This window comes from Eubalaena glacialis, chromosome 5 (assembly GCF_028564815.1).
Source record: "Eubalaena glacialis isolate mEubGla1 chromosome 5, mEubGla1.1.hap2.+ XY, whole genome shotgun sequence".
Lineage (NCBI taxonomy): Eukaryota > Metazoa > Chordata > Mammalia > Artiodactyla > Balaenidae > Eubalaena > Eubalaena glacialis.
The window spans coordinates 83,429,961-83,452,868 of NC_083720.1; the positions used below are offsets into that span (position 1 = coordinate 83,429,961).

At 36.5% G+C, this 22,908-nt stretch overlaps 1 protein-coding gene across 8 annotated transcripts in view; it reads left to right on the forward strand.

Moving 5' to 3' along the window:
* ADGRL3 (adhesion G protein-coupled receptor L3) overlaps positions 1-22,908 on the forward strand; it is an 858,517-nt gene that overhangs the window by 678,972 nt on the left and 156,637 nt on the right. For 7 of the 8 annotated variants that reach the window (XM_061192347.1, XM_061192340.1, XM_061192343.1 and 4 more), the window contains 2 exons: positions 19,147-19,449; positions 21,529-21,632. In XM_061192347.1, coding sequence (XP_061048330.1) covers positions 19,147-19,449; positions 21,529-21,632 — 407 coding nt within the window. The remainder of the gene's footprint in view (positions 1-19,146; positions 19,450-21,528; positions 21,633-22,908) is intronic. The other variant, XM_061192344.1, reaches the window with a different exon arrangement.

Below are 22,908 nucleotides of genomic sequence, written 5' to 3' on the forward strand. Positions count from 1 at the left end.
TGTTGCTTTCAATAATTTATTTTGCCTTTAATTTTTCTCAGTTTGATTACTATGTGTCTCAGCGTGTTTCTCCTTGGGTTTATCCTACCTGGGACTCTCTGCGCTTCCTGGAGTTGGGTAGCCCTTTCCATTCCCATGTTAGGGAACTTTTCTAATATAATCTCTTCAAGTATTTTCTCGGGTCCATTCTCTCTCTATTCTCCTTCTGCGACCCCTATAATGCGAACGTTGTTGTGTTTAATGTTGTCCCAGAGGTCTCTTAGGCTGTCTTCATTTCTTTTCATTCTTTTTTCTTTATTCTGTTTCATGGAAGTGAATTCCACCATTCTGTCTTCCAGGTCACTTATCCGTTCTTCTGCCTCAGTTATTCTGCCATTGATTCCTTCTAGTATATTTTTCATTTCAGTTATTGTATTTTTTATGTGTGTTTGTTTGTTCATTAATGCTTCTAGGTGTTTGTTTTTTAATTATTCTAGGTCTTTGTTAAACATTTCTTGCATCTTCTCAATGTTTGCCTCCGTTCTTTTTTCAAGGTCCTGGATCATCTTCACTATCATTATTCTGAATTCTTTTTCTGGAAGGTTGCCTATCTCCACTTCATTTAATTGTTTTTCAGGGGTTTTGTCTTGTTCCTTCATCTGGTACAAAGTCCTCTGCCTTTTCATTTTGTCTATGTTTCTGTTAATGTGGTTTTCCTTCGACAGGCTGCAGAATTGTAGTTCTTCTTGCTTCTGCTCAAATCTCCCACTCTTTAAATTATGTAATTACCCAGCCCGTAAAAACTGTCCACCCCATATTTCGGGACTGCTCTCACCTGAGACAGCTCATACTCTATCTGTGGAGTGTGTATCTCACAGGGCCACTCTGGCCTTTTGAGATGGACTGCGTTCTGCCTATGGAATGTGTTTTTCTGTTTTCACTTTCCTATGGCTCACTCTTGAATTCTTTCCTGAGAGAAGCCAAGGACCCTCACTTGGTGGCCTATCCCAGGAACTTGCCTTAGACCTGGGACATGACCATCCTCTCAAGCCCCATTTTCCTGCAACCTCTTTACAAAGGGTGTTAATAAATCTATCTACTTCTTACCTTAAAACAAAACAAACAAAGAAAAAATTGCCCTAGAAATAAATGTCCTGAATTCTATTCCTGAATGTATAACAGAAAATACCTTGGCCTAATCACTCAACCACTTAGTTCTCTCAACATAGACAGTTTCTACCCCTACCTTTATTTTAGAGGAAAGTAATCATTAATTACTAGTATCTATATAAATATTATGTTTCTTGGGAGTCTAGGTCTCTGATACTTGTATTATAACTGAATATTATATAAATTTAAATTTGAAACTCCTGTATATTAAATCTTACAAAATTTAATCTGGAGTGGGTGATTAAATTATTTAATCCAACTTCATTAAAATCTCAATGTAATAAGATACAGTAACATATGTTCATAGATCTGAAAATACTTTTCAAAATAAAGCATAGATAATTATTCTATCACTCACCCATCATGCATTATTGAGTATTTAATATATGTCAGGTAGTATATTTGCATGGAAAACAAAGTAGAATATCAAATTTCCTTTCACTCAGTAAGAGCTGTAGAGTTGTAGAGTTTAAATGTGGTTTTGGAAGAATGACTTAATTTATCAAGTCTGTAATCTATAAGCTGATTATTAAGTGACTTAGAAGAATGTTTATGGTTTTACTTGAAATTAAGAATCATTTATATGATAATTATGCAGCTCTCTTTCTTTTTTATAATTTAAATTACCTGAAAAAATGAAATGTTTAGTGGTCTCATCAGTGTTAGAAAGATGATGGGCATATTGGAGAGCCAAGATGTGACTCTCTACAACCCATAATACAGTGAGCCTGCCCACCCTGTAAACTCCTTCAGGAGAGGGGCCACATCATATTCAAACTTGTATTCCCATCCTAGCAGCTAGTATCCTAGCAGTTGGATCTCCCATTTGTTCACTGTTAGGTTTAATTGGTTAAAAAAAATAAAAATCAATGCTTGAGTTTAACTGTTTGCTTTTAAGAAAGTTCTTAGAAAGCAATATAATGACCTTCTTTTTTCCAGACTCTAAACATAAACAGCAAAACAAATAACCAAGAACTGTAGCCACCTTGAAAAAGGGCCTTACATTTTGCCAGTTTCTTGGAAACTTGTGTATATGTAACAGGGGCGAGCACATATATATTATTTCAAGCATCCGCAATAGATCAAAGTTACTAAAATTGCATTCTTTAAAAAATCTTGGAGCTTAAATTATGAGCTTTTCTTTGCTATTCACTTTGAGTATTTCATTTCTAAATACAGAGAATAATTTTATTTTTCTTGAATTTATTTTAACTTCATACTTACAAATGAATCATGTATAAGCCTTACAGTTTGGAATCACTTTGTCTTCACAGGTAAACTACAATTCACAAGTTAATAATAAAACATATGTCACTGCAAATATTAGGCAATAATTTTAGTACCTGGATAACAATGATGTCAAAAGTAGGGGAATAAAATACAATATTAAGGCTAGAAGCAAGGAATTATTCTAAATCCTAACCCAATTTAACTACTTACACTCCTTGAATGCTTTGCTGGTTGTTGAGAAATCAGTAAACTCAAATTCAGTTGAATTTATTCTCCTAGTTTTTTTGTTTTCATGGTTTTGTCACCACCAAAGTTTACTTAATATTCTCATAAATCAAAACTTCTAGATATTTTGCAGTAATGAGAAAACCAACACAACTCTGTTGGTTATAACTCAGGAATCCTTGGGAATATTTTCATACTGTTTGAAGTCAATATGTCTATGTGGTTGTTTCAATTTTAAATAAATAATAGTAATCGAGATGGAGCTGAAGAAGAATTGACTTTAGAAGAGCCAACTCTTCTTTTGTTAAAATGAAGAATCAAACATCAGCTCAATTCCACCAACATTGTTCAAGGCCTACTATGTACCAATGAGGATCATAGTTTCCATACTCAAAAGCCATCACCTCTCTCACACCCCCATGCTCTTGTATATATGCACATGACCCATAGCATTCTAGTCATTATCATCACCACTGACACCTCAGACGTATAGTCAAATAGATACTTGTTCTCCCTACTTCTGTTCTCTTGCCATTCAGTCACTCTTAAACACAGCAACCCAAGTGAACCTAAGTCAGATCATATCTTTCCTCTGCACAGACCGTACAGTGGCTTCCCACACCAGACAGAGTAAATGCCAAAATCCTCCCTATAACTATAAAGTGCTATATGCTCAGTCCCTCACCGCATCTCTGATCTCATTTCATACTGGTTTTCCTTAACATTGCTCCAGCAACACTGGTCATCTCACTGCATATAGACCTTTGCGGATGCTCTTCCCTCTACCTGGAATGCTCCGCAGTTATTCACATCTCTCAGTCCTCCACTTCCTTCATGTCCTCCTTGTCACCATAATAACTAGGCAATGCCTGACACCCTACTAACAATTGTAATTTCCTCTACTAACACTTCTGATTACTTTCCCTTCCCCTGGTTTGTTTTTTTTTCTTCTTATCCTTAGCACTTTTTAATATCTAATATGCTATATATTTTAATTTTTTGTCCTATTTATCCTAATGAAATGTAAGCTCTATGAAGGCAGGGATTTTTATTTTTTATTGTTTTTATTGTTCAATTATGTATCCCCTGCATTTAGAATAGCAATTGGCACATGGTAAGCAATCAATAATTCTTGGTTCTATTAGGGAATAAATAACATTATTACTGATAGTAAATGCTTATTCATCTGTTCTCTGTCATTTACTTTGCTAAGTACTTTAAACCCATATTGCCACTTTTTTCTCAAAAAAATATATATATTATTGTCTCCATTTAGTGAAAAACACAAAAAGAAAACTAAAGTACAAAGGTATTATAATTTGTCCAAAGTCACGTTTCTTTTAAATGATTATTTATCTCATTGTATTATGAAGAGACATTTCTGTTACTACAGTATTTTATTAACTCTAAGATTCTCATGATTTCACCTCTTAACATTTCATTAGTTGGAATGTACCTAACACTTGACGATATGTCACAGTTTAATTGGCAGAGATTTTTTTCTAAGTGGCACAAAGAAAAATTAATTGATCTTGTACCTTCCACAAAATACACTATATTAAAATCTTCTTGAGGGCAGTGCTCTTTGCTTAATCTCTGAATCCTTGATGCCCATCACAATGTCTAGTATAAAACAAACACCAATAAATATTTACTGAATAAATAATATTTTTAGTATATTTCTCCTCTTTCTATTTCCTAACTTCTTCAGTAGATTTTCTATAAAGCTTCTTAGGGCTTCATGAAGGCAAGGAACATGATAACAATATTCAATGTTTTATTCCCAGTACTACTCCTGTCATATGGTAGATGATTAATAAATATGGATGGGATGAATTAATCTTATAATCCCTAGAAATGAGCTCTCTTATAGACAAATAATATATTCTAGACTTGATACTTTAAAAAATGACTTCAAATCTTTGTCAGATAATATGAATTACACATGGGTTTTGGAGTCAAACTATCTGTATTAAAATCCTGGATTTACTACTTCTGAACTATGTGAAATTAAGAAATTCTCTTCACCTCTCTGTACCTCAATTATGCATGTAAAGCATTAGCACACTACCAGGTACATAACATATGCTCATGATAAAGCAGCTATATTTCACATTATTGTTTGCTGATTGTTTATTGCCTACTTGTGTGCACAAAACTGTACTCAATTTTCTGGACTTTATAGTTTTTTCTTGGGGGTCCTTACATTAAGAGACTTAGACATGCCATAACAGAAAGAAATTAGCTCAAAGAGGATTACTTCCTCCAGTCTCACCATCAGTGGGCAGGTACTTTCCTGTGGATCAAGTTCAGGTTATCAATATTCCTTTGAAGTTAGTGTGGTTAAGAGTGTGCCTAGGTTGTTTCTCTGTTATGAACTTTCAACCTTTGAAAAATTACTGAATCTCTTGGTGCTTCAGTTTCACCATCTGAAAATCATGATAATTAATAGTACAGATTTGTTGTCAGAATTAAATGGGCGAGTTCCTGTGAAGTGCTCAGAATAGTGCCAGATGCATAATAAGTACTCAAAACTACCCAATAGGTCCAGGCCATAGCAATACCAAGAAAGCATATGTGAGCAGTATTGGGGACATATTAATTTCCAAATTTATTGAGTTTTTACATATATGTTTCTGTCATTAAATTTTGTCTAAATTTTTAACAATACGATAATCCCAGTAGACAGGGAGAGATTTTGATTGACTTGGATTAAAATCCTGGTTCTATCACTTTCCAGCTATATAAGCTTGGGAGAATTGCCTAATTTGACTTCTTTCATCTCCAAAATGAAGATCAGTATAGCTACCCTAAGGTTATCAGGAATACTAAATTAGTATTTCTTATAATACATATATAAGACATACAGCACAGTTCCTGTCATGGTAAGGGCTAAATATGTAGCAGATAATTCTAATAAGATGCCCCCAAAATCCTTTATTTTACCTTAATATCTTACATGATAAGGCCATTACAAGTTCATGTTTATTAGAACAGATAATTTTCTTTATTTATAGTACGAATATATTCTATGAGAGAATCAGAAAATATAAATGGATCAAGTTACAAAAATAACTCTACCCCCACATGGCTGATAGTATGTGGAATTTCACTACTTCAAGGGGCCATGGAGCCAAGTATTATAGATGGATTCTGAAAAGAATTGGAAAATTTCATGATTTCATGACTGATAATGTTAATGTTTCTCTTTAAAAACTAAGTGTAATCAAATCTTCTGCCACCAACTGACATTCATGGAGGTCAGGCAGAATTTCTTTCTTCTACCCAGAGCACTGCGCAAGCAGCCAAAAGCCACTTGAAGCATTGTTATGGTTTTGGTTTTCATATTTCCTTTATCACGCCCTTGGGAGGATTTCTTCAATAATTGACCTTGGATTAAATGCTTGGAAGGTGGGGAGAAGGAAATGCTTCTGTAGTCAACCAAAATACTTTATGTTGGGATGAAGTTAGCCCAAAAGAAAGACTTGTAAAGGGCAAACAATGAGGGGAGGTGCATATTTTAAAGAGGAAAGGAAAAAATGGAGAATCAAGAAGAAGGTCCATGTATTTCATGAGTAGAAAGAAAACATTTCTTCTATCGTGAAGTTTATCCTATTTTTGATTCCATGGTTTATATTCTATTTTAAGTATTACATTTTTCAGAAGGTGCCTGTATTAGTCTGCTAGGGCTGCAACAACAAAATACCACAGACTAAGTGGTTTAAGCCAACAGAAATTCATTTTCTCACAGTTCTGATGGCTGAAAGTTCAAACTCAAGGTGCTAGCAGGATTGGTTTCTCCTGAGGCTTCTCTCCTTGACTTAAGATGGTCACCTTCTCACTGTATCCTCACATGGCCTTTACTCTGTACCCCTGTATCCCTGGTATCTCTCTTCTTATATGGATACCAGTTCTATTGTATTAGGACCCCACCCTTATGAATTCATTGAATCTTAATTACCTCTTTAAAGGCCCTATCTCCAAATATAATCATATGTGGAATAGGGCTTCAACATATGAATTTTGGGGGAAAACAACTAAGTCCATTAACAGTGTCAATCCCAAATAATAAATGTGTTTTGTGATCAAGAATAGTAATGTTTTATTAGAATCATTTTACTTCCTTCAGTCTCTTCTTAAAGCATTATGGAAGACTTGTAGTTGTAGAATGCATGAAATAATTCAGGCTGCCACTTTTAAAAGCATATTATAAAAAATATGGAATATGTAATTAGAGGACACTGACTTACTACTTGCATGATTATGATTCACTTACCAGTTGAGTCTATGTTTTCTCATTTGTAAAATTAGGAATTCATAGTTATAATTACTCTGCATTACATTTTAAAATAAGAATTCAATGAGATAATAGAGATAAGGGAAAGCATTACAAAATGTAAAACACTATACAAATGTCGTTTATTTTCAGTTTTCCATAGTATACTCCACAGAGTATAAACTGTAGTAACATTCAAAATAATATTTATTCTTTTTAAGGCAGGCTGAAGAAAAAAAATTAAGCAAAATAAATCAAATCATAAGAATGAAATAAGCTATGGACAATAAATTTCAGAGGGCAAGAGAATTAAAAATTTATTTTGGAAATAAATGTTAATTATGAGGGAAAAATGTTAATATGAAGGACTTTTTTGGTTACATTTGTGATAACCAAATACTAATCTGTATAAACACAATAAGCACAATGACAAAATAATAAGGAAAATTGCACAATTTTGATAAAGTGTTTTATATGAACAGTCACTCAAACTTATTTTCTTTTACATAGTAACCTTCCCTGATACACAACCTCAAGCATATGAGGCACTAAAAACACATAGTTTTATTAAGCTGGCTATATCGTCAGGTAAGATTCAATAACAGTGTACACTGGAAAAGTGTCATATCACTTTTACCTTGCTGGTAGATAGAGAAGGACAAACTCCTTATATCATATGATATAGGCTGGAACTTCACCAAAGTGTGTTGCTAGAACTCTTTTGTGAATCTAGATCTTTTTTCACAGTATCTAGAAGTAAGGCACGTTCTTTCCTGGCCACTGGTGACAACACGTATGTCACTCGTAGTACTTATTCTGCCAAAAGCTGGCATTGAGCAGAGCTCTTGGGAGTCTTACATGGCCGTAAATGGGAGCGAAGGGATGGGGGATCAGGGACAGCTTTTAAAATGGACTTTTATTCAGCTTAAAGTCAAACAGAAAGGTACAACCATGCTTGTATATATTCTCTTTGTGACACAGTTCCAAGGAAAAGAGGTCTATACTGATCCTTAACAGTAGTGTTTCTGTATTAAACTAAATAAAGTCTTTGCAATGTATTTCATAACAAATTGAACTTTAAAGAAATATATCTTTTATCAGTGTTGTTGATTCACAAAAGTATATTCAATTTTAATATGATTGTTCTGAGATAAGGTAATTTGGGGAAAAAGGGGCTTTGTATTCTCCCTGTTTATTTTCTCTTTGAGTTATTTCTCTGAGTTTTCTTAATGTAGAGTAAAATGCATTTATAAAATAATTTTTGCAGCCCATCAACTGTAGAGATTCTTAGCTACCCCATTTGCTATTTCTTTCTATTTATCCTTTCCCATCTTTTGTGAATTTTTACAACGGGACCCTCTCCTGCTTCCTTGACCTATCCCTGATGGTCATCTATCTTGGCTGAGAGCTTATTAACTCTTAGTCAGACACAAGGCCAAAAGTTGAGGAAATGATCTTGACAAAACACATTGTAGTATAAAACCCTGTCTTGTTAAATTTGAAAAGGTTCCTTGATGGAGATGGTATCCAATCTAAGCCCCACAAAATACATGGGAATTACTAGATGGAAATGGGGGCAGGAGCACACTGCAGCATATGCAAAGACCCTGAGGCCAAAAGAACAGGGGACAACTGGGAAACTACTGGTAATTTTGTATGGTTTACGAGTAGAAGTAAAAGATAAAAAAGCATTATAAATGAGCTGGAGAAAGAACCTCCTAAGGGCTATAGGCATGAAGAAAAGGGGTTCAGCTTTGTTTGGAGGGCAGATAGAAACTATCTGGGGATTTTAATCTGGGGAGTAACATATTCCAATGTATACCCTAAGAGATGCCTTTGGCAAAAGGTGGAGAATGGTTTGAATAGGGTAATTTTAGAGAAAAATAAGAACACTGATTTTCATTATGTGGTGCTATCGTTAAATACTTTTTGGTGGGATACTATAGTTTTTAAAAATCTGAAATCTGGATCATTTAAATAGAGCACAGTGATACATATATAAAATCTATGCTAAAAGACAATTCTATTCAAACTTGGCAAGTCTGGAATCAGAGCAAGCAAAAGTCTTATGATCATATGTCATTGCTCCTTGTGCATGATTTGTGTGATTGAGACAATAGGCGAGAGAATCTTCTCACCAGACATGTGATGATGCAGTTTTATCAGAGCAAAAATGATTACAAAACAAATCCCCTCTTCTCCCAGAGGGTTATATGTTAATTAAAATTTCTAAGTGAAGAAGGGTGCATTTATTTAGAAAGCATTCTTTAGTACCTATAGAATTCTCAGGAAGAGAAGGAAGACCATTGAAAATCACAGCTTCTATTTTTAAATTAATTTCTTCTCTAGATCAGAAACTTCTTGAACGAGTAAATTTGACCATGAGATTATTTCACTAATACAGCTAACTGATATGAGTCTCCGTTTCTACATGATCAAAGTAGACTACAAAGAACTAAAAATGCTTTGTTTGAAACAAAAACTGTAGCTCATTATCAATGAAAAGATTCAGAGTCCCTTTCAAAAATCTGTTATTCAAAATCATCCCTTCAAAAGTACAAATGAGAGCTGGCATTATTGAAATTGGAGTCAGAGAAAATAACTTGAAGTTAGCTTTTAACTATTGCCTTACTACTCTATCAAGTAGTATGAAGTCAAAAATAATTTTTCCATCAGCTGGAAAAATTTGCACAAAAAATGTGCTTATATTCCCAGCAATGACACAATTGACACATATTTTTTAAAAGCCAATGCTAAATATTAATACAATTATATTGTTTACTTCTAACATTAATTAATATTAATAAATAATATTTTATTTTCAACTTATTATTAAATTTTCTTAATTTTATGTTTTCTTTTTGGAGAATTCTGATAATTTTATATGTAAACAATATATATTATAATAATTTTTACTGTTTATAATTTTAAGAATTCAATTACACTTGTTTAAAACTATGTTGCTAAATATTATATTTGAATTGTGTTAAATGCTTAGTGTCAAAAATTTTGTTTACTAAATCCTGAATTTCTATTTTGCAAAAGTAGATATTGAAATACCAGTATTGGCATTTTGCTCTGGTGTTGCTTTTATTAGGAAAAATGTTAAAAGGCCACTGTTCTCATTCATAGATGATGGCAGGTTGAAAATAGATAATGGTGATTGGGAAGACAGAGAAAAAAAAAATTTTTTTAACATCTTTATTGGAGTATAATTGCTTTACAACTGTGTGTTAGTTTCTGCTTTATAACAAAGTGAATCAGCTATACATATACATATATCTCCATATCTCCTCCCTCTTGCGTCTCCCTCCCACCCTCCCTATCCCATCCCTCTAAGTGGTCACAAAGCACCAAGCTGATCTCCCTGTGCTATGCAGCTGCTGCCCACTAGCTATCTATTTTACATTTGGTAGTGTATATATGTGCATGCCACTCTCTCACTTCGTCCCAGCTTACCCTTCCCTCTCCCCATGTCCTCAAGTCCATTCTCTATGGCTGAGTCTTTATACCTGTCCTGCCCCTAGGTTATTCAGCACCTTTTTTTAAAATTTAGATTCCATTATACATGTTAGCATACGGTATTTGTTTTTCTCTTTCTGACTTACTTCACTCTGTATGACAGTCTCTAGGTCCATACACCTCACTACAATTAACTGAATTTCCTTTCCTTTTATGGCTAAGTAATATTCCACTGTATATATGTGCCACATCTTCTTTATCCATTCATCTGTCGATGGACACTTAGGTTGCTTCCATGTCCTGGCGACTGTAAATAGTGCTGCAATGAACATTGTGATACATGTATTTTTTTGAATTATGGTTTTCTCAGGGTATATGCCCAGTAGTGGGATTGCTGGGTCACATGGTAGCTCTATTTTTAGTTTTTTAAGGAACCTCCATACTGTTCTCCATAGTGGCTGTATCAATTTACATTCCCACCAACAGTGCAAGAGGGTTCCCTTTTTCCACACCCTCTCCAGCGTTTATTGTTTCTAGATTTTTTGATGATGGGCATTCTGACTTGTGTGAAGAGATACCTCATTGTAGTTCTGATTTGCATTTCTCTAATGATTAGTAATGTTGATCATCCTTTCATGTGTTTGTTGACAATCTGTATATCTTCTTCAGAGAAATGTCTTTTTAGGTCTTCTGCCAATTTTTGGATTGGGTTGTTTGTTTTTTTAATATTGAGCTCCATGAGCTGCTTGTAAATTTTAGAGATTAATCCTTTGTCAGTTGCTTCATTTGAAAATATTTTCTCCCATTCTGAGGGTTGTCTTTTCATCTTGTTTATGTTTTCCTTTGCTGTGCAAAAGCTTTTAAGTTTCATTAGGTCCCATTTGTTTATTTTTGTTTTTATTTCCATTTCTCTAGGAGGTGGGTCAAAAAGGATCCTGGTGTGATTTATGTCATAGAGTGTTCTTCCTATGTTTTCCTCTAGGAGTTTTATAGTGTCTGGCCTTACATTTAGGTCTTTAATCCATTTTGAGTTTATTTTTGTGCATGGTGTTTGGGAGTGTTCTAATTTCATTCTTTTACATGTAGCTGTCCAGTTTTCCCAGCACCATTTATTGAAGAGGTTGTCTTTTCTCCATTGTATATCATTGCCTCCTTTATCAAAAATAAGGTGACCATAGGTGCATGGGTTTATCTCTGGGCTTTCTATCCTGTTTCATTGATTTGTGTTTCTGTTTTTGTGCCAGTACCATACTGTCTTGATTACTGTAGCTTTGTAGTATAGTCTGAAGTCAGGGAGCCTAATTCCTCCAGCTCCGTTTTTCTTTCTCAAGATTGCTTTGGCTATTCGGGGTCTTTTGTGTTTCCATATAAATTGTGAAATTTTTTGTTCTAGTTCTGTGAAAAATGCCCGTGGTAGTTTGATAGGAATTGCATTGAATCTGTAGATTGCTTTGGGTAGTATAGTCATTTTCACAATGTTGATTCTTCCAATCCAAGAACACGATATATCTCTCCATCTATTTGTATCATCTTTAATTTCTTTCATCAGTGTCTTATAGATTTCTGCATACAGGTCTATTGTCTCCTTAAGTAAGTTTATTGCTAGGTATTTTATTCTTTTTATTGCAATGGTAAATGAGAGTGTTTCCTTAATTTCTCTTTCAGATTTTTCATCATTAGTGTATAGGAGTGCACGAGATTTCTGTGCATTAATTTTGTATCCTGCTACTTTACCAAATTCATTGATTAGCTCTAGTAGTTTTCTGGTAGCATCATTAGTATTCTATATGTATAGTATCATGTCATCTGCAAACAGTGACAGCTTTACTACTTCTTTTTCAATTTGGATTCCTTTTATTCCTTTTTCTTCTCTGATTGCTGTTGCTAAAACTTCCAAAATTATGTTGAATAATAGTGGTGAAAGTGGGCAACCTTGTCTTGTTCCTGATCTTAGTGGAAATGGTTTCAGTTTTTCACCATTGAGAACGATGTTGGCTGTGGGTATGTCATATATGGCCTTTATTATGCTGAGGTCAGTTCCCTCTATGCCTACTTTCTGGAGGGTTTTTATCATAAATGGGTGTTGAATTTTGCCAAAAGCTTTCTCTGCATCTATTGAGATGATCATATGGTTTTTCTCCTTCAATTTGTTAATATGGTGTAGCACACTGATTGATTTGCATATACCGAAGAATCCTTGCATTCCTGGGATAAACCCCACTTGATCATGGTGTATGATTCTTTAAATGTGTTGTTGGATTCTGTTTGCTACAATTTTGTTGAGGATTTTTGCATCCATGTTCATCAGTGCTATTGGCCTGTAGTTTTCTCTCTTTGTGACATCTGTGTCTGGTTTTGGTATCAGGATGATGGTGGCCGCAGAGAATGAGTTTGGGAGCATTCCTCCCTCTGCTCTATTTTGGAAGAGTTTTAGAAGGATAGGTGTAAGCTCTGCTCTAAATGTTTTATAGAATTCACCTGTGAAGCCATTTGGTTGTTGGCTTTTGTTTGTTGGAAGATTTGTAATCACAGTTTCAATTTCAGTCCTTGTGATTGGCCTGTTTATATTTTCTGTTTCTTCCTGGTTCAGTCTTGGAAGGTTGTGCTTTTCTAAGAATGTGCCCATTTCTTCCAGGTTGTCCATTTTATTGGCATATAGTCACTTGTAGTAATCCCTCATGATCCTTTGTATTTCTGCAGTGTCAGTGGTTACTTCTCCTATTTCATTTCTAATTCTATTGATTTTAGTCTTCTCCGTTTTTTTCTTCATGAGTCTGGCTAATGGTTTACCCATTTTGTTTATCTTCTCAAAGAACCAGCTTTTAATTTTATTGATCTTTGCTGTCGTTTCCTTCATTTCCTTTTCTTTTATTTCTGATCTCATCTTTATGATTTCTTTCGTTCTGCTAACTTTGGGGTTTTTTTGTTCTTCTTTCTCTAATTGCTTTAGGTGTAAGGTTAGGTTGTTTATTTGAAATGTTTCTTGTTTCTTTAGGTAGGATTGTATTGCTATAAACTTCCCTCTTAGAACTGATTTTGCTGCATCCCATACGTTTTGGGTCATTGTGTTTTCATTGTCATTTGTTTCTAGGTATTTTTTGATTTCCTCTGATTTCTTCAGTGATCTCTTCGTTATTTAGTAGTGTATTGTTTAGCCTCCATGTATTTGTATTTTTTACAGATTTTTTCACATAATTGATATCTAGTCTCATAGCGTTGTGGTCAGAAAAGTTACCTGATACAATTTCCATTTTCTTTAATTTACCAAGGCTTGTTTTGTGATCCAAGGTATGATCTATCCTGGAGAATGTTCCATGAGCACTTCAGAAGAAAGTGTATTCTGTTGCTCTTGGATGTAATGTCCTATAAATGTTAATGAAGTCCATCTTGTTTAATGTGTCGTTTAAAGCTTGTGTTTCCTTATTTATTTTCATTTTGGATGATCTGTCTATTGGTGAAAGTGGGGTGTTAAAGTCCCCTACTATGATTGTGTTACTGTCGATTACTGCTTTTATGGCTTTTAACATTTGCCTTACGTATTGAGGTGCTCCTGTGTTGGGTGCATAAATATTTACAATTGTTATATCTTCTTCTTGGATTGATCCCTTGATCATTATGTACTGTCCTTCTTTGTGTCTTTTAGTAGTCTTTATATTAAAGTCTATTTTGTCTGATATGAGAATTGCTACTCCAGCTTTCTTTTGATTTCCATTTGCATGGAATATCTTTTTCCATCCCCTCACTTTCAGTCAGTATGTGTCCCTAGGTCTGAAGTGGGTCTCTTGCAGACAGCACATATATGGGTCTTGTTCTTGTATCCATTCAGCTAGTCTATGTCTTTTGGTTGGAGCAGTTAATCCATTTACATTTAAGGTAATTATCTATATGTATGTTTCCTATTACCATTTTCTTAATTGTTTTGGGTTTGTTATTGTAGGTCTTTCCCTTCTCTTGTGTTTCCTGCCTAGAGAAGGTCCTTTAGCATTTGTTGTGAAGCTGGTTTGGTGGTGATGAATTCTCTTAGCTTTTGCTTGTCTGTAAAGGTTTTAATTTCTCCGTCGAATCTGAATGAGATCTTTGCTGGGTACAGTAATCTTGGTTGTAGTTTTTTTCCCTTTCATCACTTTAAATATATCCTGCCACTCCCTTCTGGCTTGTAGACTTTCTGCAGAAAGATCAGCTGTTAACCTTATGGGGATTCCCTTATGTGTTATTTGTTGCTTTTCTCTTGCTGCTTTAAATATTTGTTCTTTGTATTTAATTTTTGATAGTTTGATTAATATGTGTCTTGGCATGTTTCTCCTTGGATTTATCGTGTATGGGACTCTCTGCACTTCCTGGACTTGATTGACTATTTCCTTTCCCATATTAGGGAGTTTTCAACTATAATCTGTTCAAATATTTTCTCATTCCCTTTCGTTTTCTCTTCTACTTCTGGGACCCCTATAATTCGAATGTTGGTGCATTTAATGTTGTCCCAGAGGTCTCTGAGACTGTCCTCAATTCTTTCCATTCTTTTTTCTTTACTCTGCTCTGTGGTCGTTATTTCCACTATTTTATCTTTGAGGTCACTTATCTGTTCTTCTGCCTCAGTTACTCTGCTATTGATTCCCTCTAGAGAATTTTTAATTTCATTTATTGTGTTATTCATCATTGTTTGTTTGCTCTTTAGTTCTTCTAAGTCCTTGTTAAATTTTTCTTGTATTTTCTCCATTGTATGTCCAAGATTTTGGATCATCTTTACTATCATTAGTCTGAATTCTATTTCAGGTAGAATGCCTATTTCCTCTTCATTTGTTTGGTCTGGTGGGTTTTTACCTTGCTCCCTCATCTGCTGCATATTTCTCTCTCTTCTCATTTTGCTTAACTTACTGTGTTTGGGGTCTCCTTTTTGCAGGCTGGATGTTCATATTTCCCATTGTTTTTGGTGTCTGCCCCCAGTGGCTAAGGTTGGTTCCATGGGTTATCTAGGCTTCCTTGTGGAGGGGACTGAGGCCTGTGTTCTGGTGGATGAGACTGGATCTTGTCTTTCTGGTGGGCAGGACATGTCCGGTGGTGTGTTTTGGGGTGTCTGTGACCTTTTTATATTTTAGGCAGCCTCTCTGCTAATGGGTGGGGTTGTGTTCCTGTGTTGCTAGTTGTTCAGCATAGGGTGTCCAGCAGTGGAGTTTGCTGGTCATTGAGTGGAGCTGGGTCTTAGCGTTAAGATGGAGATCTCTGGGAAAGCTTTTGTTGTTTGATATCATGTGGAGCCAGGAGGTCTCTTTTGGACCCACCTCAGAGGCACAGGCCTGACACCTGGCCAGAGCACGAAGACCCTGCCAGCCACATGGATGAGAAGAAAAGGGAGGGAGAGAGAGAGAGAGAGACAGAGACAGAGACAGAGAGAGAGAAAGAGAGAGTGAGAGAGAGACAGAGGGAGAGAGAGAGAGAGAGAGAAAGAAAAGAAAGTTATTAAAGTTAAAAAAAATTTAAAATTATTAAACATAAAAAATTAAAGTGTAATAAAAAATATAAGAAAGAAAGAAGAGAGCAACGAAACCAGAAAACAAACCCACCAATGATAAGAAACGCTAAAAACAATACTAAAAAAAAAAAAAAAACGGACAGACAGAACCCTAGGACAAATGGTAAAAGCAAAGCTGTACAGACAAAATCACACAAATAAGCATACACATACGCACTCACAAGAAAGAGAAAAAGAAAAAAAAATATATATATATATAAAAAAAGGAAGAGAGCAGCCAAGTCAATAAACAAATCTACCAATGATAATAAACTCTAAATACTAAACTAAGATAAACATAAGACCTGAAACAAATTAGATGCAGAAAGCAAATCCCATGTCTACATTTGCTCTGAAAGTCCACTGCCTCAATTTTGGGATGATTCATTGTCTATTCAGCTATTCCAGTGATGCGGAGTACATCAAGTTGATTGTGGAGATTTAATCCACTGCTCCTGAGGCTGCTGGGAGAAATATCCCTTTCTCTTCTTTGTTCGCACAGCTCCTGGGGTTCAGCTTTGAATTTGGCCCTGCCTTTGCATGTAGGTCACCTGAGGGCATCTGTTCTTCACTCAGACAGGGCGGCGTTAAAGGAGCAGCTGATTAGGGGGCTCTGGCTCTCTCAGGCCGGGGGAAGGGAGGGGTACAGAATGCGGGGCTAGCTTGCGGTGACAGAGGCTGGCATGACATTGCGACAGCCTGTGGCGTGCCGTGTGTTCTCCCGGGGAAATTGTCCCTGGATCACGGGACCCTGGCAGTGGCAGGCTGCACAGGCTCCTGGAAGGGGAGGTGTGGATAGTGACCTGTGATTGCACACAGGCTTCTTGGCGGCTGCAGCACCAGCCTTAGCCTTTCTTGCCCGTCTCTGGTGTCCGCGCTGATAGCCATGGCTTGCGCCTGTCTCTGGAGCTCGTTTATGCGGTGCTCTGAATCCCCTCTCCTCGTGCACCCCAAAACAATGGTCTCTTGCCTCTTAGGCAGTTCCAGACTTTTTCCTGATTCCCTCCCAGCTAGCTGTGGTGCACTAGCCCCCTTCAGGCTGTGTTCACGCAGCCAACCCCAGTCCTCTCCCTGGTATCTGACCTCCGACGTCCGAGCCTCACCTCCCAGCCCCCACGTGTCCCGGCGGGTGAGCAGACAAGCCTCTCGGGCTAGTGAGTGCTTGTCAGCACCCATCCTCTGTGTGGGAATCTCTCCACTTTACCCTCTGCACCCCTGTTGCTGTGCTCTCCTCCATGGCTCCGAAGCTTCACCCCTCGCCACCCCCCCATCTCCGCCAGTGAAGGGGCTTCCTAGTGTGTGGAAACCTTTCCTCCTTCACAGCTCCCTCCCACTGGTGCAGGTCCCATCCCTATTCTTTTGTCTCTGTTTTTTCTTTTTTCTTTTGCCCTACCCAGGTACGTGGGGAGTTTCTTGCCTTTTGGGAAGTCTGAGGTCTTCTGCCAGCCTTTAGTAGGTGTTCTGTAGGAGTTGTTCCACATGTACGTATTTCTGATGTATTTGTGGGGAGGAAGGTGATCTCCACATCTTACTCCTCTGCCATCTTGAAGGTCTCCAAGAAATTTTTTAAATGAGACGGAATCTGCCAGACTTGGCAATTGGGGGGATATGGTGTATACAGAAAAAAGAAGGGGAAAGAAGGATACTCTGGTTTCTTGTATGAACTTTGAGTAAATGTAGTTATGAACATTACCATTCACGTGGAGAGGGAACACAAGAGAAAATGGAGGAAGAAGGGGAGAGGAAACAGAAGAACAAGCAAGAAGACAAAATAGCAAATAGTATCATTTCAGAAAATGCTACAATTTCAATGATTAAATAAGTGTTTAAAATGGTTCTGATGAACCTAGGGGCAGGACAGGAATAAAGACACAGACATAGAGAATGGACTTGAGGACATGGGAAGGGGAAGCTGAGACAAAGTGAGAGAGTGGCATGGACATAAATACACTACCAAATGTAAAATAGATAGCAAGTAGGAAGCAGCCGCGTAGCACAGGGAAAACAGCTCGGTGCTTTGTGACCACCTAGAGGGGTAGGATAGGGAGGGTGGGAGGGTGACGCAAGAGGGAGGAGATATGGGATATATGTATATGTAAAGCTGATTCACTTTGTTATAAAGCAGAAACTAACACACCATTGTAAAGCAATTATACTCCAATAAAGATGTTAAAAAAATAAATAAATAAGTGTTTGAAAAATTCATAGACCCTCCCCCTGCCATTTCTATTCTGTTTTATGCACCAAATACACTGTGATGGATTTGACATCTCTTCTGGGGCAACAGAGTCTAATTGATGACATGGTAAAGCAGACCATGAATGACAAACAACAGGAGGCTCATCATAGTTCTCCCTTCAGTTTCTTAAACCTGTGCTACTTTGAGTCTGACCAGAGCCAGTTCCCCCACTGTTTGTTGCCAGTAAGTGAGGTTAAGAGTAGTTTCTAATCTTACAGTTAGGAAAGCAGTGTATGTATGTGGAGGCCTGGTACACGCTTGCATTCCTATCATGGGAATCTGAATATATTTTACCAGAAAGATAATTCTCTGCAGTGATTATTTCTATAGTATCATTAAGACATTCCTTTGTATACATTATAGATTTAATAACCTGATAATATCTGATCAAGGAACCTAACCACTTTTATCTGGAACTTGGAATACATTGGGAAAATGCCACTTTAAAAATCTAGTTAGAAAATAATTTATGAACACTAATTGGAAATTACTAATGTGACGTTTGAAAGTTTTGATACAATGGGTCTGTTTTAAGAGCATCAGAGTAAATCACACTACTCTAATTCGTGTTAAGGATATTATACTCAGAATTGCTCTTTACCTTTTACCTTGTGAGCACTTTAATTTCTGATTTTTTTTTTTTTTTGCTACATCTTTAGAAATTCATGTTATAGTTAATGTGGAAAAAATATTGTATATGGCTCTCTCCCTTCCTATACCGAATTTGAAGATTCTAAGGGGAGGGCTTTAAATGTTTGAATCCCCTAATTGTCCCAAAGGCCTGAAGCTTCTTAAAGCTTACTGAAGAGTTGAATTGTGCTGTAACTTTGTTTTCTGTAATTGAAGTTGAGAAAAACTACAAACAAGCCTACATTTAGCATTAGTCAAATGGCTGTCTTGATATTCAAGTAGCACTCTGATATTTTGTTATTGGCTTATTTTTCCCATGTTTAAGGCTCCTTGAATTGTCAAATAAAAATGACTTCTGAAGTATGAGGACATTTTTAGGTCCTACTGTGAACAAGCAATGTAGGCGTTTTCTTCTGAATTTTATTTCAGATATCTCTACCGCAGGACCTCTTGGCACGGGAAGCACCACCACCAGTACCGCCCTTCGGACCACAACTTGGAGCCCCGGCAGGAGTACCACCCCATCGGTGTCAGGAAGAAGAAACCGGAACACCAGCACCCCATCTCCAGCAGTTGAGGTACTTGACGACATTACCACACACCTTCCGTCAGGATCATCCCAAATCCCAGCTCTAGAAGAGAGCTGTGAGGCTGTGGAAGCTCGAGAAATCATGTGGTTTAAGACCCGTCAAGGACAGATGGCAAAGCAGCCATGCCCTGCAGGAACTATAGGTAAGTCTGTCCTACAAAGCTGAGCTAAAAGTGTATTGTTACTTTGGCTTGCTTTCCTAGTTTTTTTTTTTTTTTTTTGGTCACAACGTAGTTTTGTTACTTAACATTTGATTAAATTCTGGACTCAGCTAAATTACAATGTATAGTCAAGTATTTTCAGAGTTTGAGAATGCAACCTGAAGAAGTCACAGGTGAGGATTTGGTGGGCATACCCGTGAGATAAATAGTTTTCACCCATGCTGTGAGGTCAAGTTACAATTAAGCTATGGATGTCCCAGCTACTCCAAAGAGCCAGCTCACCTATGCAACAGCCCAGAGTGAATCACTGGATTGGTGGGAGCTAGTTCTCATGCTTGTCACCAATTGTCAAATGTTTATTGCAGAAAACTAGATCGAGGACTTCTGTATTAGATGATCATTGAAACTACCTAACATTTAACAAAAGAGAAGATTTGACTATCCTTTATTACCAGTCATCGTAGCTGTCCTGTAATAGTTGGAGCCTCTTGACGTTGTCAGGGATGATGCTGGCAGGAGCCAACCTCCTCTTACACAACATCCACTAGAGAGATCAATCCTGCATTGTTTTCTCTAGGAGGTAGTCAAGAACTAGATAGCTCTTTGTCCCCACACCTTTTTCTTTTCGCTGATGTGATTCATAATATCACCAAATGGTAACCATCTTATTATTTACCATTTTAAGCCAGAAATAGTTTGATTTCTTATTGTTACAGATATTGATCTTCATAAAACTAATACTTGACACCCTGCATAAAATTTACATTATTGCATTAAATGTGTAAATAAAACAAATGCATAATAGACGTCACTAGACTAGCATTGTTAGGGGCTGTGATTTTGGGTGTTATTGATTTGGTTACTTCAATAGGTTTGTCTTAACGAAGTTTCAGTGTGGAAATGTCCGTCTGAATTCCATGGTATATGAAGTGGTGGGAAGATAAGAAGATATATAAAAGTGCACATTTAATTTGTTTTCATCAAAGTGTTTAAAAATATTCTGAGATCTTCCTTCCCTTTATGAAGGGGCACAATATTTAGTTCCAAAGTTTTCTGCGGTATTGGAATCAGAAAACATTTTGAACTTTTCTCTTAGCGCTGTCCCCTTAGTTCTGGACCTCAGTTCCTTTATCTCTAAAAGAGAAATAATAACAGCCCCCCTTTCTTCAGATGTTTGTTGTAGAGGTTAGTGAAATACTTTATTTGAAAGCAGTTTGCAAACTGCAAAGCAGTACAGAAATATGTCATTCTTGTTCTGTGAAAATTGAGAAAGAGATTTACAGGAAACCTTCTGAAGCCCTCCCTCCCAGGTGACTGTGCTTACTCTGCAGTCTTCTTTTTACCCTTTCTCTGTCCCCTCTGCTGTGCCCCTGTTCAAGGCCCACACAGTCTTTTCTCACCTGAATTATTGCAATAGCTTCCTCACAACCTCCATATCACTCCCTGAAATTCATCCTCCATGCTGCTGCCACAGTTATCTTTCTACAGCCTAAATCAGCCCATTTGTCTCCTCTGCGTAATGGTCTTCATTGATTTTCCAGCACCTACAGATGACAGACAAGGACATTTATGATCTGGCTCTGCCAGCCTTTCCAACTCCATTAAATACAACTTCCCTACCCAGTAGACCTCAATTCAAAACACTTGATGATTCCCAAAGACAGCATACTTTTCCTTTGCCTGGAATGCCCTTACCCACCTTGTTTTCCTGAAAAACCTGCAAACTGATTCCTTTAAGACTCAACCGCTACCTTGCCTCTGAAAACTCAAGCAGTAAGCCCCATGGAGGCAGGTACCACATTCATCTAATTCATGAAGTTATTCCCTGTACCTGGTATAGTTGTCAGCAAATGCTTTAAAAACATTGAGTGTTTGTTGTATTATGTTTCTCTAATGCCAGTTGCTTGCTAGGCACTGTACATGGTGTTTTAATAGACATTACCTCAGTTTAATGATCATAGTCTTACCTTTGCTCATATTTGAACATATTATGGATATAAAGTCATTATAAGAAAGATGGTTTGAATATTTGAAGCAGACCTATTTCTCTCATTATTTTAGGAGTATCAACTTATCTATGCCTGGCTCCTGATGGAATCTGGGATCCCCAAGGACCAGACCTTAGCAACTGTTCTTCTCCTTGGGTCAGCCATATAACACAGAAGGTAAATTGTGTCACTGACAAGGAAGGCTTTGCCAGATCTAGATCCTCTGTTGTTGATTATAACTGCTGAAAACAAAATAGTCAATAATTTTTAAAATTAATGTGGAAAAAATTCTCCACTTTATTTTAATTTAAGATTTAATGACAAGCCTAATATGCTATGAGCTAATTCTAGGATTTTGTTGTTCTTAAAGGGGAAATCCATGTACTTCCTCTAAGCCAGGCAGTATTGCTTATAATAATTTTATTATTAATAAAATTTTATGGTATTGTGAACTACAGATATAAAAGTCCAAGAGGTATTATAAATAAAGCAAGCAAAAGCTTCTAGCATATATACATATGGATTTTCCTGTGGAAATAATAATTACAAAAAAAAAAAGAAGTCTACCTTGGAATCTTAATCCATCTGATAAATGTTCTATAACCTAGTCATTTATCAGTGTTAAAAGTATACACATGTGTGACAGAATCTTGCAGACTCAAATTTGCAGGGCTTATTTGGTTGCAATATGTTGAACATTTTTATTATTAATGCACTGTGGGGCTTTGAATTGATTTCATTGCAAACAGAGACCAGATGTGCATTTATGCCAAAAGGGCTATGGGATGAATCCTTATTATAGCAATTTGTGCGGATTTATGCACTCTTAAAATGGAGAGTCCTTCTATGTTACATTAGCTATGCTGAGGAATTTCTGAAAGAGATTTTTCCTGAGAAATATTACAAATGATGGCCTTACTAAAAGCCTCTCTGTGCCATTTGCTCTTTTCTCTATTTGTTTTTAACCAGGCTTATCCTCAATAATATACTGTACAATAATCCATAAATATCTACCCAGTAGATTGTTTAGCAGATGAGCCATAACCATCTATTTACCCTAAATCATGGAAGAACAGTGGTTATATTGACTCCAGTTACCCTCTTACATGTGCATCTCCATACTTGTTGCTATTCATAATGATGCTTCTCCAGTTTCAGTACTGTTCCTGCCACAGTTTTTATGTCCTTTGATTTTATTACAATGTAGCTCAGACCCCAGGGCAAGTAACTCTTCCTGGATGTGATCAGATTAAAAGATCAGTAGCATATCTCCTTACATTAGCAACTTTTAAAAAATATTCCCTACATACTAAGCCCGGGGGTTAATATTAATTCAGTAATAATTCACCTAGAAAGCTGAGTGTTTTCATGATAATTCCTGAATATGGTTGGCCTATTTCGTTGCAGAAATTACTGGTGACTTTAACTGATAATGATGCTTAATTCTTTTCTT